Genomic DNA, 17,331 nt, shown 5'->3' with positions numbered 1-17,331 from the left:
TATGTTTTTAAATGTGTCTCAAATTTAGGAATGAATAGTGGTCACTGGGTTCCTTCTTCCGCCACCCTTGTTTAAATGGAGGGAAAACAATGAGATGCCATGGATTTTTACCAGGATTTGGTTACTGAGACAAATGCTCAAAGTCTGAGTTACAAACAACAAATAACATGGCCAATACATACTAAGGTTCACATGCCCCCGGACACATTGGAGAATAATAGGAAAAGATGCAATAAGAAATTGAAAAGGTTTTAGAGCTTCAGCACTCACGCCTCTCATGGAAGAGAGAAGAAGAGCAAAAATGCTTTTAATTATACTATAGTTTCCCTAGGGAAAAAAAGGCTCTAACCTTACGTGACCCATCTTCCAGCTCATCCTGTGGCAAATCTGGGTTGCGCTCAACCTGGAGATTCCATCGATCCAGCTGGACAATGGTCCCATCTTCTACATGACACAAGATCTTGGACACAGGCTCATCTGTGTAACCCTGGCAGCAGAATGAGTGTCACCAAAGTATCAGCCGTGGATAGCCAAAGAAAAGCAAATCATTCACCAATTAACTGGAAAATCTCCTTCCTTTCATGCAGATCTAAAACAGCAGATTAAATGTTCTTAAGAACATGCCAAATTATTGCTAGATTTTGATATAAGAAACAGTCAGATCAACTATTACTTAAGAACACAAATTTTGGACAGGCATGGTAAGACTAAGAGAGGAATTCAAAGCATATTTGCCTTTCATGAAATAAATCCAGTGCTGTAGTCAATGAAAACTATGGAGAAATAAAGTTCAAATAATACTTAAGTTATAAGTTCGCGTACAATTCTCACTACTTGGCCCGAAATACCAGACAGATACAGCACTTTTTTATTACAACATTTACATTACTAATAATTCAAAACATGAAACTGGAAACTGAAATGAGCTGTTGTGTCCATGTGAAGCAGACCTTGGGTAAAGCCCCGTCAGCTATTTTAGCCAAAAAGAAGTTTTATGCTACTACACCACTAAATCAGAGCAGCAAGTTGAGGACCCACATGTAAGAGTAACCCCAGTCAGTGCTTACCCCACCCCAGTTGAGGGTGCGGGCAAGGTCATTCCCAGTGCCAAGTGGAAGGACAGCCACAGGAGGCTGGGGAGTGAGTTGCAGCTCATCTAGGATAGAGAGGATCCAGCCAACCTATAAAACCAGAAAAACGAGAAACTGTTGGTAAGGAAGATTAAAAGGGAAGGAATGGAGAAGAAAGGCGTGTTTTGACTGTATTGCCATCGTAGAAAAGAACAAGTCAAAAAATAAAGAAATAAATAAATTGGAAAAAGAAAAAACAATATATATAAAAACTCTACAGTTGCCTCATCTGAGATTTTTCCTCCCAGAGAACTGAAGAATCTTCATGGAGCTCCTGTATAAAGAGCAGGAATAGGACACAAATTCTGTCTATTGTTAATAGCACACCAAGATCCCAAAGAAAGGGAGCGAAAAAGTTTCTGCCTAAAAAACTGTTCTGAAAAAGATGCTTTGTTTAGATTAGTTTAAAAAAAATTAAAAATAAAAATTAAAAATTGGTGAGAATAATACAGACAGCTTAAGATTAAAATGTTGAATCATTCTTATACTAAAGAGGAAAAGATGCAAGAGGTACTTTAGAAAAGCATGTTCTGAAACACGGAGTCCAGATCAAGTCAAGTAGAGACACACCCACAGGTCTCCCAATACCCAGAAGAGACACTTTAGAGCTGAATTGTTATGCCCTGAGCAAAGCAGATATATAGAATTATAATTACAGGGCTAGAATAAAAGACTATAATACTCAGGGCTGAAAACTGTGTGTTGGGAAAATGAACATGGATCTTTTTGCCCCACAAGCGATTGATTGAGAGCTGGATCTTCCTCTCTCTCTCATTCTCTCTCTACTCCAGACCACATAAAATTTTTCAAAAGGAATCTGACATAGGAACAAATTAATGTAAAATATTTTACTTGTATTAAAAAGCATTTTCCAACAGGAAAAGGAGTATTGCTGAAAATATTCTCAAAATTTATGTGCCTGAAAATCTTGCTATAAGAAAATAGCACTATTAGATTATTTCTCAACTTGAAAAAAAAAAAAAAAAAAAAAAAAACTATGAAAATGTCATGCATTTTGAATAATTTATTTTAGAAATACAAATATAAATTAGCATACAAATAAGAAAATAATGTCTATTTTTTTCTGATGTCAGTGTTCATAGATTGTATCTTCACTAATATTATGAGTTTTTAAATAAGACATAGAACTGAATGACAGATTCTACCTGGACAGGACTTTTCCACTCTCAACTAATACTTCTGTGATTTCAGATAGATTCTTAGCCCAAACTGAAATGAAACTGGGCTTCAAGAAAACAAAACCTAGGTATTTGGTACTGCAGCTTGAATTTGAAGTACTGGAGAGGGCGGTGGTCTGATAGAGGCTGAGAAAAAGCCAACAACCACCATATCTGATATTCTAGAATAAGTCTCTCCCCATGTCTCTTCATGGAAAAATTAATTTTATATAAATATTATTTATTAAACAGTTACTTACCATAACTCATTGTCCAATTATTCAAGTGTCTATGTGGGATGTTATCTCACATCACAGATCGTTGTCTAACAGTGACGTGAATAACTAAAAACTTTCATGAACCTGGATGTTACCAAAGGTATTTAAGCCTTTCATAGGTTCTATGATATGACTAAATAAAGTCCTTAAGGGATTGTCAGAGATAAGTCATCATCTAATTTTTGTAAGCTAGTCCTCTGGTATTGTGAACAGGAAGACAGGGAAAGAAGTCCCAATAATTCCCACACGGCCAAGACTCGTTAAAGAGTCCTTTGTCTTTGCCATTGACTTAATCTATACATTTGTGCATTAGCTTGCTAATGGGGCAGGTAGCCTTACAAAATACCAACCAGTTTTGTAAATGCTTTTAACTTTTTAATCAAAATCTCAAATTGCTCATGTACATTTACAAAACTGCTCTTTGAGGTCATTTCTAAACCTTACAGAGTCAAAGATGCTATTTCAGTAAAGGATGATAAAGACTGTCATTTCCCTGTAAAAAGAAGTCTCCTGACTGCTTTGAAAACAAAGTTTTCTACTTATACCCAGAAAAGTAACAGCAAACAGCAGTGATGGAAAAGTTGCAATCAGTTCTGACTCACCTCAATAATGCAAGATAACATCTGGTCTCATTGAATATTCACTAAGTCCATTTGAGTCAGATTTCTCATTTCTAGATGTAATGGCTTTGGGAATAGCTAGATATTAATTTGCTTCAAACTGAGCAGCAGCGAATGTAATAGTAAAGTGCTGCTCTTACCAATGAGAAGGTGCTGCCCCCTGTTGCTTTCACTGCTCAGCAAACAAAGAAACAGAGGATGCTAGGGCTCAGTGTGCTTGCATTTATTTCTATTTTAACATTTTTATAATGAAGATCTTTCTCCTAGGAAAACATTGGCTTCCTCAGACAGAAGCTTCAAACATTTCCAGAAACAGATTGAAAACATCTCTTTTTTGATGCTTTTTGAAAACATCTATTTTTTGCTGAAGTAATACCTCACAAGTTTCTCAAGGATTGTTCTGAATTCCATAAGAGTAATATTTATTGCCCCAAGTACCAGCAAGATGGTAATCAGATCATGTTGTTTCTTTTGTCTTGCAGGGGAAAGCACCAGTATTAATGACCTCTACATCCAGAGTTTCAGAAGTGCTCACAAAAGCAGATAGGAGCTGAGAGTGTGTTCAGCTCACTTAAAAAATAATAATAATAATAATAATAATTAAAAAATGAATAAAAGCCTCATAGTGTGATGTCTATGTACTTCTATACATCCTGGCCAGCCATTGCACCTTGCAGCTACTATAGTTGCAAGTATTACCAAAAGAATGTTTGGGGAACTGAGCTACATGGAGTCTAAAGGTCAGCTTTGTAACTATGTTTCAGCACTCAGTGGTACAGGGTGAGAATTGCTGTATTCTTAAGAACAGGCAAGAGCAAAGCAGTTGTAATTCATTCACTCTTGGCCTCCAAGCCCCAAACTGTAAAGCCTGCCTCCATCTGAAGGTGTCCAAGTCTTCTGAAGATCTGACACTACTCCCTTCTCCAATTCAATTGCAAAGAAAGTACTGAATCTGGAGATCAGTCACAACACAGGCAAGTAGCATGACAGCTTCCTCACAGTGGATTTGTAAAGAGGGTGAGGAAACTAGAGACATTTGATATTTGACTGTACTCAGGCATAGTGGAGACAATAGCAGAGAGGAGTAGAAATTAAGATTAAATGACCCCCAGGCACTGATTTAACCTGCTAGACCCTCAGATCTGTGAAAAATAGTAAGAGGAGGCCGACGATGCTTGTCTTTATTTTTTAAGCTATACTAAATCTATGCATAAAGCAGATAGGATCTAGGACATTAGCACGTAAGAATACGGTCCCATCAATAAGCAGGCCAATCCACATAGAAAAGAAAAATGAAAAGATTTCTTAAGAATAAGGTAGGTTACCAGGTTCTATAGGCATCACAAAGTGGGAAACCTATGTAGTGAGCAATTTCAACTCTTGGCAATGACCAGAGGGCTGCCAGGCACCAGTCACCTACCGTTCCATCCCCACCACAGGCCAGGATCCGCAGGTTTGGCACTTTTCTGTACAGCTCCAGCCTGGCCAGGGAGGGAAAAGCGAAAAATAATTTTGAAAAAGTCAGTACAGCAACGAAGGTAGTTAATATGCAAGTGACAGTTTAACTATCATTTATTTCTCTCTAGAATATTCATTACTATTGATGCAGGATGGAGGAGGAAAATTTAAAAAAAGAAATGGAGCTTTCCTTAACAGTTAAGACAGCCCCTCCTGAGAAGTGTTTTGTCTGTTTAACATGGGAACATGTAACCTGAAAAACCAGATTCTCATTCTTTCTCTGGAGATGACAAAGTCTTCTATTTTCCTCTTATCCTAAGGCAAACAAACGTAAACACTGAAGCTTTAAACCAAATGAAGTGTTTCTCATCATTGTTTCTGAACCGCTGTTTCTGAAGTGTGTGGAGCAAGACAGCTCCTTCAACAAAAAATACAAACTTGTATTTTTTTAATACCACAGAAGGCAGTAACACCTAATGAAACTCTTTGGATATCTGATCTAAGATACAAACAGCAGAGCCAAAAAAAATGCCTGTTCCATCAGTTGCATGAAAGAGAGGCATAATAAGACATCTCCCAGTGGAGGAGATACATTCCCATACTGAGACCTGGTTTACCAAGGATCTAATTCAACCTTCAATCTGTTACACAGCTCTAAAAACCGTCCGTTTACATTTAAGTTTCTATATATCATTAGGAGAGTAGCGGGTGTTTCAGTAGGAAAAACATGTTTGGGTGCTCTAGAAGCATGAATAGAAAATACTTGGACCATACTTACACAGGTAAACATTTGACTTTAAATGATTACCATCTTTCTGTACTAATGTCAAAGGAGCACTGAGCAGACAATTAAGTAAAGCAAATATCCCTACCTCAAATACCACAGAAGCAAAGTTTCTATACTCTTAGCAGTGAGAATCATCCCTCTAAAGGCAGGTTCTCTCTCCTTCAGGAAGCACTCACCCTGCAGTAACTGCCTAGTTAATGAGTGTCCGTTACTCAGCATGCAAAGATAGCTGCATGCTTCAGTCACACATGGAAATCTAAAGGTAGCTTCACTCCATTAAAGATCAGCCACTCGGGAATGGTCAAGCACTGTAGGATCTGCAGTCCATGGGCTCTACTGAGATTTAGGCATAAGGTACTCTTCAATGAACTCCTTGTTTTGACTATGCGAATCTGATCACCTATGTAATAGCTTTCAGTCACTGTTTTCCTATAATGTGATTCTATACCTAAGAACGGCCTATTATTTTCTTTTTCTCTGCTTACATCACTTGCTGTGAGTCCTCCCCACAGTCACATAATAAAAGAAACAAACGAAAAAAAATCTGACCAATAGAGGGTGCTCCTTAGCAAATGTAAAAGATTATATCTGAAAGCAGCCATACCTTTCATATGTCTAGTTTAGTGCTAGTGGTGGCAATGGCGATGAGGAGATGGTCGGACTAGATGATCTTATAGGTCGTTTCCAACCTTGTGATTCTATGATTCTATTATTTGATCTATGTATTCATAGAGAGCATAGAACCCATTCCCATCTTACTTTACATGAACTGCTTATCTCAGGAATATGTATCACTCAGAATACTATAAATCTCAAAAGATTTCTATCTCAACTCCAGATCAAAGCAGATTCAGTGCTGAGACCAGACCACATTTCTCAGGGTTTCATCAAGCCAGGGCTCAAAAATCTCCACATACAAAGAGAATCCAATCTAATGGGTAACTGTCCTAGAGTGAAAAAGTTTTACATCTATTTAGATGTAATTATTTACATCTTTTTTTTATAAAAAAAAAAGTTTTTTTTACATCTATTCAGAACTTCTCTCATTTCTACTGTCTCTTTGGACATTTTGCCCACTATTTCTTGCTCCTCTTGCCATGCTGCTGTAAAGGGTCAAACTGTCTTTTCAGCAACATCCCCAGTAGGTATCCAAAGCTGCTGCCCAAGCCTGCTCTTCTCTATACTTCAGTGGAATTAGAGATATAAAGGACATTCAACTGCAAGCATCTATTCTAGGAGACTCTAATACAGTCACATAGAGCTCTTCTCTATACACGTGCTTAAGATCTTATCTGAACATGCAGAGGCATTTACATAGGCTTATCTATATGCTAAAACTTTGATTCTGTATCACAATTTGGATCTTTGAAAACCCAAACCTATCAAAATGATTAGTCTACCAACCTATCCAAGCTAGATGTTTCTCTGCAATCCTAATACAAAAACAGAGCTGAGTGCCTGAAAACTTACGCATCTTTTGGCCCTTCCTGAGAGAGATCAAAGACCTGGCGTGGATTCAAATACCACATAAACATTTGGAGAACCTTGGTGCCCTGGGAAAAGAGAAAAATCGAAAAAGGGAAATTATGAATAGCATAATGATTATTAAAAATAATAGTGTTCATATTTGGACTGCTTTTCTTCCCTTTATGCTTTATAATGCAAACACAAGCCAAGAAAAAAATCAAAATAAAAAGGGTTGCAGCCAATGATAGCTCTATAAAATAGTGACTCAGAAATCCATGCAGTGTACACATGTGTGCTTATAAATTGAATTGAACAATACAGATCATTAATGGTATAAGAGTAGGCACTTAGAGTCAGACAAAGGTTTTTCTCCCACAGAAACCTGTTCTCTCATCACCTGCAACAAGAAAGATCTGTTATCCCACGCATCCTCAGACTGTTATCTGTGACAGCAATAAGCTTAAGAATTTTGTGGGCAAAATTTGTGGGTCACAGTGAAGAGTGTCTTGCCCAACATCCATGTAATGATGCTGCTTTGACCTCCAAAACTATCATCACAAATATTACTAACTATGAGCCTTTACTGCCCTGAGAAGCAGCATCCAAGGACTCCATGGGCTGCAGCTGCACCACTCGCTCAGTGCAGATTGGTCAACACTTCACCAAAAGGTCATCATACAATAATGTAAAATTACATCATATTTAGGGTAAAATAAGTCTAGAACTTCACTACGAATCTAAATTTCCCATGGAAAAATGAGGTCTTCTGAAAATCTCCAAACTACCATTTCAGGTTCCTATCAAAAATCTGAAGATATGAAGGCCAAATCTCAAATATTTAAATATCCTTTCTTCCACTTCAGTGGAATTAGAGATATAAAGGACATTCAACTGCAAGCATCTATTCTAGGAGACTCTAATACAGTCACATAGAGTTCCTCTCACTCATGACTGACTAAAAACTATTCTTATTTGCAGAAAACAGTTATTAAGCTTAAACTTTGTTACCTGGATCCATATTATGACCTTACCTGGTTCCCTCCACTTTTTGGATTTACAAAAACCAACAGTGGTTTCATGAGTGGAGAGGAAATAGGCTTTATCACAAATGGTCGACCTTTGTTATCCTGGGAAAACACAGCAAGAAGCAACTTTAGTAAAAGTTAGGAAAAGGGTAGATTTCACTGGCATATCACACATAGAAGACCCAACATAGCTCTGACAAAACTACCTTGGATATTAGAAACAGTGGAGCCATGATAACATGATGCTCAGCTGAGACTAAATTCATGCAGCTGAGAAAATTACATAAGAAAATAAGAAGGAAAAAACTGGTCCAGGTCAGCCCCAAATTTTTTTTTTTACTTTATATTCTTTCCCAAAAAGAAATTATTCATACAGTCCTAATAACACGTCAGATATAGTGCTATTTCTAATATGAATTATATTTTTTTCCAATAGAAAATGGAATGAGATAAACTACTTACTTCCTGACTCCCATTTAACAGACAAATTGAACCAGTGTTTAGTTGCAGATTATCTGCTCCTATATTCTTGGTGTTGATGGCCCTCCTTCTTTGAACAGCTTTTATTTGTATTATGTGATTCAAATATTTCTCATTGCAGAATCACAGAACTGTAGGGGCTGCAAGGGACCTCTAGAAATCATCGAGTCCAACCCATCTGCCAAAGCAGACTCCCTAGACCAGGTTGCAAAAGTAGGCATCCAGGCGGGTCTGGAAAGTCTCCACAGAAGGAGACTCCACCATCTCCGTGGGCAGCCTGTTCCAGTGCTCCACCACGCTCATTGTGAAGAAGTTCTTAATTTGTGCAAAACTTTCTATGCTTTAGTTTGTGTCATTTCCCCTTGTCCTATCACTATGCACCACTGAAAAGAGTCTGGCCTCATCCCTTTGCCTCCTGCACCTCAGATATTTTTATTAAGTCAATGAGAAAAATATCTGCCTCCCAGCTTCTCTGTATCACTAGTACATTAAAGAGCCCCGTAATGAGGACACTCTCCTGGGCTGAGGCAGACACAGATTGAAGTTTCTGGTCTGCAGTTACCCAATGCCCAAGTGAGGATCTTACCCACAGAGCTCTGTCTGGGCAGAGGTAAGTCTCCATCCACCTCTCCCCTTAAGGCTGTCATTCAGTATACCACTTATACAGTAGATAAGAGCTGGAAACAAAGTCTTCTATAATCTACATAGTAAACCTAAACATAGGACCAAATATCCCCAACAGGAGATCTCCCAAGGCAGACTCTCAAAGCAGATATTCAAGCCAACTCCATATTCAGATTCTTGCAGTCAACACTCACAAACCACTTTCACATTCCTGCTCTGCCTAGTTGAAACCAAGTGTTAGAGCTGAGTCTTTTACACCCCAGGGGAATACTGTTTCATTAGGATGCTATACTGCTTCTTGAAAAAAAATCAACTCAGCAAATGACACTTCCCATACAAGTTTTTATCAAAACTAATATTTTCTCGCAACTTCAATAACATGGAGTTTTCCAGCAAAAAAAAATATATATATATATATATATATATATATATATCTCAAAAACACAGTAAATGGAACTTTAAAATCTGCATTTATACATTCAAACAAAAGGAAACTTGTTTTCAAAGCTCTTAAATACCTACATCATTGCCTCTTTTGCTGGCTTTTCTTTTAAAAGACGTCCTCTTCTTTCGCCGTGTTGAAGTCTTTAATGAGTTCTACATTAAAAAAAAATAAAGAAAAAAGAATACATGAAAAGCAAAACAAAATTTGGAAGACAGGCACAGACAGAGCCTCTTTATGAAGCTCTTCCATGCATGTCCACTTGGAGAATGATAAGAGTATCTGGCACATGCTCAAGATTTAAATCACATGCGCTGCATGCTTTACACTTCCACACCACCGTTTATGGAGAAAGCCACACACGGAGACCAGACTGGTGCTTTGGAACTGGAAACTTTCCCACGCTGTGAGGGGGAAAAAAGATCAGATGCTCCCATAGACTCACATAACACCACATGTTGTACCTGCCAACCCTCCCAATAGGGGTAGGAGACGCCCGTTTCCCCTTCGGGGCTCCAGTCTCCTGCCCAATCAGTCTCGTCTCCTGGTATGGAGACCCCCTGCATAAAGATGTAATAAAAAACATGATAAATGAGATATTTTTCATGTTTTTTTAGGAAAGAAAACAACAAGTTTTAGCTCTGGCAACCATTATGACTCAATATAACATAGGCCACCACGGCATATTAGGCTGGCACTGCAGAGTGAGTTCCAGCCCTATCAAGAAGCTTGTGTAATCATCCGATGAGGAACAATGTGAACTGTTAGTAATTAAGGAATCAAGCTTTTTCCCAGTTGTTTGCTTTTTCAACAGCAACACTAAACTACAGAAGAAAACGCAAAACTTCTTGTATTTTTGCAGAACCTAAAAAATATGCATGAAAACTATTCTTCAGGCAGGCAATAGCCTAGTTACTAACACCGAACCGTAAAGGTCTTCTGATGTGATAAAAACATATCAAAAAGGGGATATAATTTTTTTTCCTTTGGTATTCAGTACCTGAAATCATATCCACAAGAAATACTTGGTCTACGATTGAGATTTTGTATTACAGGAAATACACAGGAAATTAGAAGAAAGTTAATTGATTTTTTTCTGGCTTCAAGAGGGGAGCAAGATCCACCCAGCTCATCCAAAAGGTCATTTCTGTCATGATGCTATTCAAAAGTGTGTCATTAATGAGAATAAGTTAATGATCAGAGATCACCAAGTCTATATGCAATGATATCTGTCCCTACTTAATCCTGCTCACTAACATGTAATGCCATTACATTAAGGAGAACAGTTACTAAAGTCTCTTGATTACCTAACAACTGCATTCAGAATTCCAAAACTTTGATCCAACACATCAGGTACAAAATTTAGGTTTTCCTGACTTCTCAGAAATGTGGAAAACTGTAACAGCAATCTAACTCAAATATCTAAAGAAACTATTATCTCCTTTTGAACCCAGACCAAGAGAGGTCTGCTGTATAGCAGAGCCACAAACTTATATCACCTCCCAACATTCCTTGTGGACTGTTGTAGGCGACTGCAAGACCCCCCCACAGGATGTGATGCGATAGGCCCTCTCCCTGCTCTATGATTGATGTGTGGCACGTGCCCTTAGGGGCGTAGATGAAGCACATAGGTTATATAAGCTAGAGTTCACGTGTAATAAAGGCCATTTTGCTGTACATTGTATTGGTGTGTGCGTGCAGTCATTTGGTCCTGGCCTGGTTTTAGGTCAGTACCGTAGGAGGCAATGCAACAGTGGACCATTATATATTTATGCCTTGTTGCTTACTGAAAATACTGAAGACAATGTGGCTCAGTAGAGCAATGCCAAGGCACTTGCCCTATTAGGGCACAGTTGGAGAAAATGTCTAAGGAGATGTTCTTATTCTTCCCTACTCTGATACATGAAAAGTGATCTTGAAAGCATGATAAATCACAAAGACTGCACTGACAACAGAAGTGAATGAGTAGTCTCAGCTTCACAGACTTTCACTGCCCTACTTTAGGAGCCAGACCGAGGGTAGACAAAAGTCTTTATATCAGTATAAAGGCACAGCGCATTGCCCTCAAAGCTCCAGCAGTCAACTGCAAGCAGTGGGGTTCTTGGCCTGTTTTCTCAGCTGCTTTCACAGGTGTGGGGAAAACAAGATAGATTGAGATCCAGCCTATCTGCAGATGTCTGCTATCTGACAAAAGCTAACGGACATACTGAGACTTTTCCTTGGGCTCTAGTCTCCCTAGGTGTAAAATTTAAGATACTTATCCTATCGGTAACATGCAGTGAAGTCTTCTGGCAAATCACAGCCAGTAACTCAAGTTCAATATTATATTAGGATAGTATTTAACTGTATCACCTGAAGAAGGACTGTACTTATTATTCTACTTTCTCAGTGGATGGACCTAAGCCAGTGAAATTATTTTGGAAAAAGAAAATACTGCCTAATTTAAAGAATAATAATAATCAATTAAAGACAGTTTAAGTGTAGTTGTTATTAAATCCCATTATAGCATGGCTCCTTTCTTGCCTATGAATGGGGTGGGAAGAGGCATATAAGCGTGTTAGTGAAAGAGTTTCAGCCTAAGCCTCCACCATAACCTTTTTTCCTTGATTTCTACCCTCAGAAAGGCAATATAATATGCTATGTCACAACTATGTTATTTCACCTTTTTCCTTTTAAAGCATACTTACATCTGTAATGTTAAGGCAACCTAAATCTTTGCTACAATGATGCACATCTACAGCAGATGGAAGGCAAAAAGCTGATTAAACATACGCAAGTTCTCCTTGCAAACATGCAGAAGAATAACAGACAGAAATAATCATCAGTCTTTGCACATGAAAGTGAAGAAATGACTGCGTATTACCTTGTCCACAAAACAAGGTGATGAGTATTTTTACAAACAGATAATGTTATTCAGCGAAATACTTGATAACAAGGCATACCTTTACTGTGCACCATATGTAAATCCTAACTTGCATCTAGAGAGGAAACCTCTCCTTTGTGGATGTCAGTTTGGCCATCTTCAAAGAGAGATGTTTGGTATTATTGCATCATCACTATAGTTCTAAGCAAGTTTAGCTAAATGAACAAAAGAATTGGAGTCCTTTTATGGTGTTGGTTGGTGTAAGGACTGCAGACTATCCTCAACAGATCTAATGAAACTTTTCCACCTTTTCCTTTGCAACATTTCAGTCTTTATTTTCAAAGGCTTTTAACATGCTGGACATCAAATGATGTAAGCAATGAACAGCCTCTGAGAAGGTCTATCTTGACCATCTTCTGGTTGTTCACAAACCACATCTAGGCAAGACAGCTGCAGCAAGCAACTGATGAAAGGAAGACATTAGCCGAGGAGTATAAAGATTACTAGCACTTTTTTAAGGCCCTTGAAGGAGGAGGAACAGAAGAAAATAATATGTTTACTCACCTTGAAAAGAAAAATATAAAAAATTAATAAAATAAAATGGAATTTTACACTTACTGTCTTTGCCTTCCCAAACAGAAGATGACAGATTGAATCAGTAGGTACATCAGCTAGATGTACTCCTCCTCATCATTAATTTTTCTCTCACAACATAAGCACAGCAAGCCCATTCCTAGCACAAAACTACTTGGGCTACCAAATCTCACACATCAGTCAACAAGGGTGGCCTGTTTTCACAACAGTGAGGAGAATTAGGAGAGGGAATTGATTTGAACCACAGGAAATCAGAGATGGTGTCAAAGTGCTGCTAGTACAGTACAGAAATATTGGAAAACAGTAAACTAGTTACAGAAGTATGAATACAATGAAATAGATACTGGGAATTTTCCATTTATGTAAACGGGTCATTACAGACAGGGCTACCACCTAACCCAAAGTTGATTAAACCATTTTGAATATTCATCATGTAGCAACCAATTGCTTGCAAAATGCAAAAGCTCCCCATTTAGAATGTAAAAGGCATGAACAAATTTTTCCTTAATTACATAATCATGGTTTACTGCCACAGCATTCTGGCATTCAGAGGGGGAGCGTGCTGTTTATTCAAGTACAATATTTGAAAGGTGGTGACCCTTGTTGCACGTAAGCATGGAAAAGCATTTTTGTAGCAATAAAAAGAGAAATAAAAATTGAAAACTGGGGCAAGGCTTTGCTACAAAAAGCCACCTTATTTGCCTAAAAGAAACAACCAATAAAAGGATGAAGGCACCACTAAAATCAACTTCATGAGTAGGAAATTCATTTCAGGAGTTGGCCATGATTAACATGAGTAGTTAATTAGAGCTGAGAAAATAATTTATAACCAAGAGGCTTGTAGTCAAATTTACTCCAATTGTGAAATATGTGAAAAACAAATTGCTGCTTACATATATTAATTTACTATCTGAATTCACAAAAATTTTAATATTGTATTTGTATTCTGTGGACTGAATGCAACAATAGTGTTCACCAAGCAGGCATATAGGGTGAAGAGGGCCACAATACACAGGAGAGCTGGCCAGAAACAGCAGGAGGGGAAAAAAATTCCTAAAGAAACATAAGAAAAACAAACAAGACTTCTGTCAAAAAAAAAATCTGAAAATGCATCTAATGTATTAATATTTCTCAAAGCAAATAGATTAATTCCACAAAAGTAACACTGCACAAGATGTTGTTCAGAAATTTTGTGGAAACTCTGCATTGTGTAGGAATATGATTTATCTAAAGCTTCAGTTACTCAAAGTAATTTTTTTTTTTTTTTTTTTTTTTTTTAAGGGCTTGACAAGTGATGAGAGGGAAGATTGGACTGACATACTTCCTCTCCATTTATGACCGCAAAAAATTAACAGACATTTCCTTTAAGCCTAACATTTAAAACATGCATTTAAAGTCTTTTTACCCATGAATAATATTTTTTGACCTTTCTGAAAAAGAAATAATAATAATAAACAAGAGAGTAAATCCTATAAGGAGGACACCCTGCTTTGATTAACCAGTAAATCAAGGGAAATTTTTAAAAGTAAAAGCATAGAAGATTAAAGCAGGGCTTTTTCAATCAATCAATACTTCTGTTTTTATTAATTTATTTATTTTTCTTAAATTAGAGTTCTAGTTTTTAATATTCTTTTTAATATTCTTTTCTCATTTTGTTTAAAAATAATAGTAACTGTGGTGTATTGTAGGCTCACTAAAAGGGGTTTTGGTAAGCCAGAAATTATCAAACAAATTCAGTAATCTTCCTGTTTTTGTAGGAAAATATACTAAAAGGCACATAAAAGGCATTTTTGTTGTTTTTTGTTTGGTTTGTTTGTTTGTTTTTAATGGTGATTTAAAATGATTTAAGAGAAATACATTGGAAATGTACTGGATGAAAAAAGATTCATATTTTCTTATCAGGCCTCTGAAGAGAGTAGCATCTCCAGCCACATAAAACTGGTTCTTAGATCAGCTATATCCTTTTTCCCATGTGCATGGGATGAAGTGTAGTTAAATGGTAAATGTATAGTCAGTAACAAGTGGTATCTGGCCTTTGCCTCATAGGTTATGGTTGTGTGTGTCCTTGAAACAGAGGATTTTAGGTAAAGAAGATTGATTATCCTACCTATAGCTCTAAGACATCCATCTTCTTCCCACCTGCAAGCTACCTGAAGTTACCTGGTCAAAAAGGAGATTCTCATACCTCATCTAAAAGTAATCAGAATTTCCTACAACTCGTTATGCTGAAAATAATTTGTCCAAAATGCCTTCTGATCCAAATAATTTTTGTCATCTCCAAAGTACCGGCCTCAGCCTGTACAGGAGCTAGTCAGTATTTATATCTTTTTGTCTTCATGTAGATGTTCCAGGTGGAAAGCTCAAGGACCCTACAGGTACCCAGTTTCTAGTTATGGACTACAACAGCTATGGCATTCTTCTTAATGGTTCCTAACCCCAGGATCTCTGCTTTATGGATCCATCTCAAGACCCCAAAACCTTGGAGTCACCATTCCTTGGCTAAATGACCAAAGCAAAAGTTCCAGGCACTCCACCGTGAAACCCAGCAACTGAATGTCTTATGACTAATAGGCCATACAATCTTTTTAATGGGGCAGAAAAGGAACCAGTCTCATTTTTGTGCCAAATACCACAGGTGCTGAAAATTAGCCAAGGAGATTAAATCTCTGCTGAGGACTCAAAATTCAACAAGAAAGGAAAGAGATTTCTCTTGAGAAGGCTAGAGTAAACTAATAGAGGAAAAGGAGTGTGGGAAAAATACAGAAATGCCAAAGAGACCTTTTTTTTTTTTTTCCCAGAGGAGAGGTGGCTAGAGACCTTGCATACCTTAAATCTAAAGGAGAAACTGTGATCTCTTTGGTCGAGTTGTTTTTTGGTTGTTTTGTTTTGATTACTCAAATTCTGATTTACTTATTTCCCTCCTGTCTTTAGAATCAAGCCTGTTAGAAATAATGCTCATGCACAAAGATGACATCCATATCCCTAGACTGGAGCTAAAGACCAAACAGCGTCCAAACTGCAGACTTTTTTCTAGTTCCACACAGGGACATTTTGTCTTAGTGCCTTTCCCCATGCTGTGAAATTCTTTGCTTCCTGACAGCCAGGACATGGAGTCAGAAAGCCCTGAGTCACTTCTCATGCTAACATACAAGCTGCACAACATTGTTCAATAACACCAGCATTCCTGTTTTTTCATCCATTTCCTTGCTTCTGAAGTAAAACTTATACCAGCATTTCTGGTTCCTTGATGTGTTCAGTGTGTGTTTGTGTCTTTCAGTTCAACCTGGAGTGAAAAGAGACTTCCAAAAACAACAACAAAAACAAAAACAAAAAACAAAAACAAAAACAAAAAAAAAAAAAACAACAAAAAAATTACTTTGTGCATGATAAGAATCCCCTTTTAATTTTTGGCCAGCTCTCTTTAGGATACCTTCTCTCCCTCACTAATGAATTAACCTCACTAAAAAGTATCACATCTATAATAAAGCTTTGAAGTCTCACCCTTTTACCTGCAACTAAGTGGGCATATGGTCTTACTGTTGGCATTCAGCAAGAACTGATGTGAACAAGACATGATTATTTAACTGTACTTTGGTGAAAAATTCAGAGGGATGCCAGCCCAACTACAGTGAGTTCTTACTGCAGTTCAAGTGAATGTTTGTTACTAGTTTTTCCCTGTATTTGCTCAGCTCTATTTAATGAAGCATGCTTTACTGCCTCCAGCACAGGGGATTTCTTGCAGTACACTAGCTGAAGTCACAGAAGAACACACCTGAGCTGCATTGCTCAGAACAAAAGTCATGTTTGCTGCTTGTCAACCCAAACAAGGAAACCTACTGAAGGGCTGGATGGAGGATACAAGTTCATAATCACCATGAATGTATGCTGGGTTTCAGGGAGAGAGACAGGGTTGAACGAGCATGCCTTAGTGGAGGTGTACTGAGTGCAGAAGCCAGGCTGGCCCTGTGAAGCCATACAGCTTCAGAAACAGACATCAGCATGCAGTTACCTGAGGTTTCTTCACCTTAATGATCCAGGTGGGAGGCACAATGACAGCTGCGTGAGCCCCGAGAGAACACGGCTCCTCAATGTGATGTAGCATGAAGCAGGTGACTTTGTTATGAAACTGGAGGAGAGGAGAAGAGTAGAGCCGATAAGGAGGTCAAGGAAGACATAGTAGAAGCAAGGAGAGGAAAAAGAGAATGAGACTGCAAAACTAGAGCAATGTTCCCAATTCTCTCATCCTCAAACTCTGGGAGCTCTACGAAGGTATAACTAAAAACCACCTTCCTTAGCCATTCTTTATACCAAGGGGAAAAGTTCAAGAAAAAAAAAGGAAAAAAAAATTACTTCTACTTATGTAAGAGCAGATTAAAGACCATAAC

General features: G+C 37.8%; 1 protein-coding gene across 2 annotated transcripts in view; it reads right to left on the bottom strand.

Moving 5' to 3' along the window:
* The window catches only part of DGKI (diacylglycerol kinase iota), a 106,334-nt gene extending 89,271 nt beyond the window's left edge, over window positions 1-17,063 (bottom strand). For both annotated transcript variants that reach the window (XM_042889875.1, XM_042889876.1), the window contains exons 1-7: window positions 16,956-17,063; window positions 9,570-9,644; window positions 7,950-8,045; window positions 6,922-7,004; window positions 4,627-4,687; window positions 1,068-1,181; window positions 350-487 (exon numbers count right to left, since the gene is read on the bottom strand). In XM_042889875.1, the coding sequence (XP_042745809.1) occupies window positions 350-487; window positions 1,068-1,181; window positions 4,627-4,687; window positions 6,922-7,004; window positions 7,950-8,045; window positions 9,570-9,644; window positions 16,956-17,048 (660 nt within the window). In that variant the 5' untranslated portion in view covers window positions 17,049-17,063. The remainder of the gene's footprint in view (window positions 1-349; window positions 488-1,067; window positions 1,182-4,626; window positions 4,688-6,921; window positions 7,005-7,949; window positions 8,046-9,569; window positions 9,645-16,955) is intronic.
* Window positions 17,064-17,331: the final 268 nt, after the last annotated feature.

Source organism: Lagopus leucura, unplaced genomic scaffold (genome assembly GCF_019238085.1).
Source record: "Lagopus leucura isolate 7727_CA_CO unplaced genomic scaffold, USGS_WTPT01 Super-Scaffold_100159, whole genome shotgun sequence".
NCBI classification, from domain to species: domain Eukaryota; kingdom Metazoa; phylum Chordata; class Aves; order Galliformes; family Phasianidae; genus Lagopus; species Lagopus leucura.
Note: the sequence above shows the minus strand (reverse complement) of the source record. Positions and strands in the feature narration are given on the sequence as shown.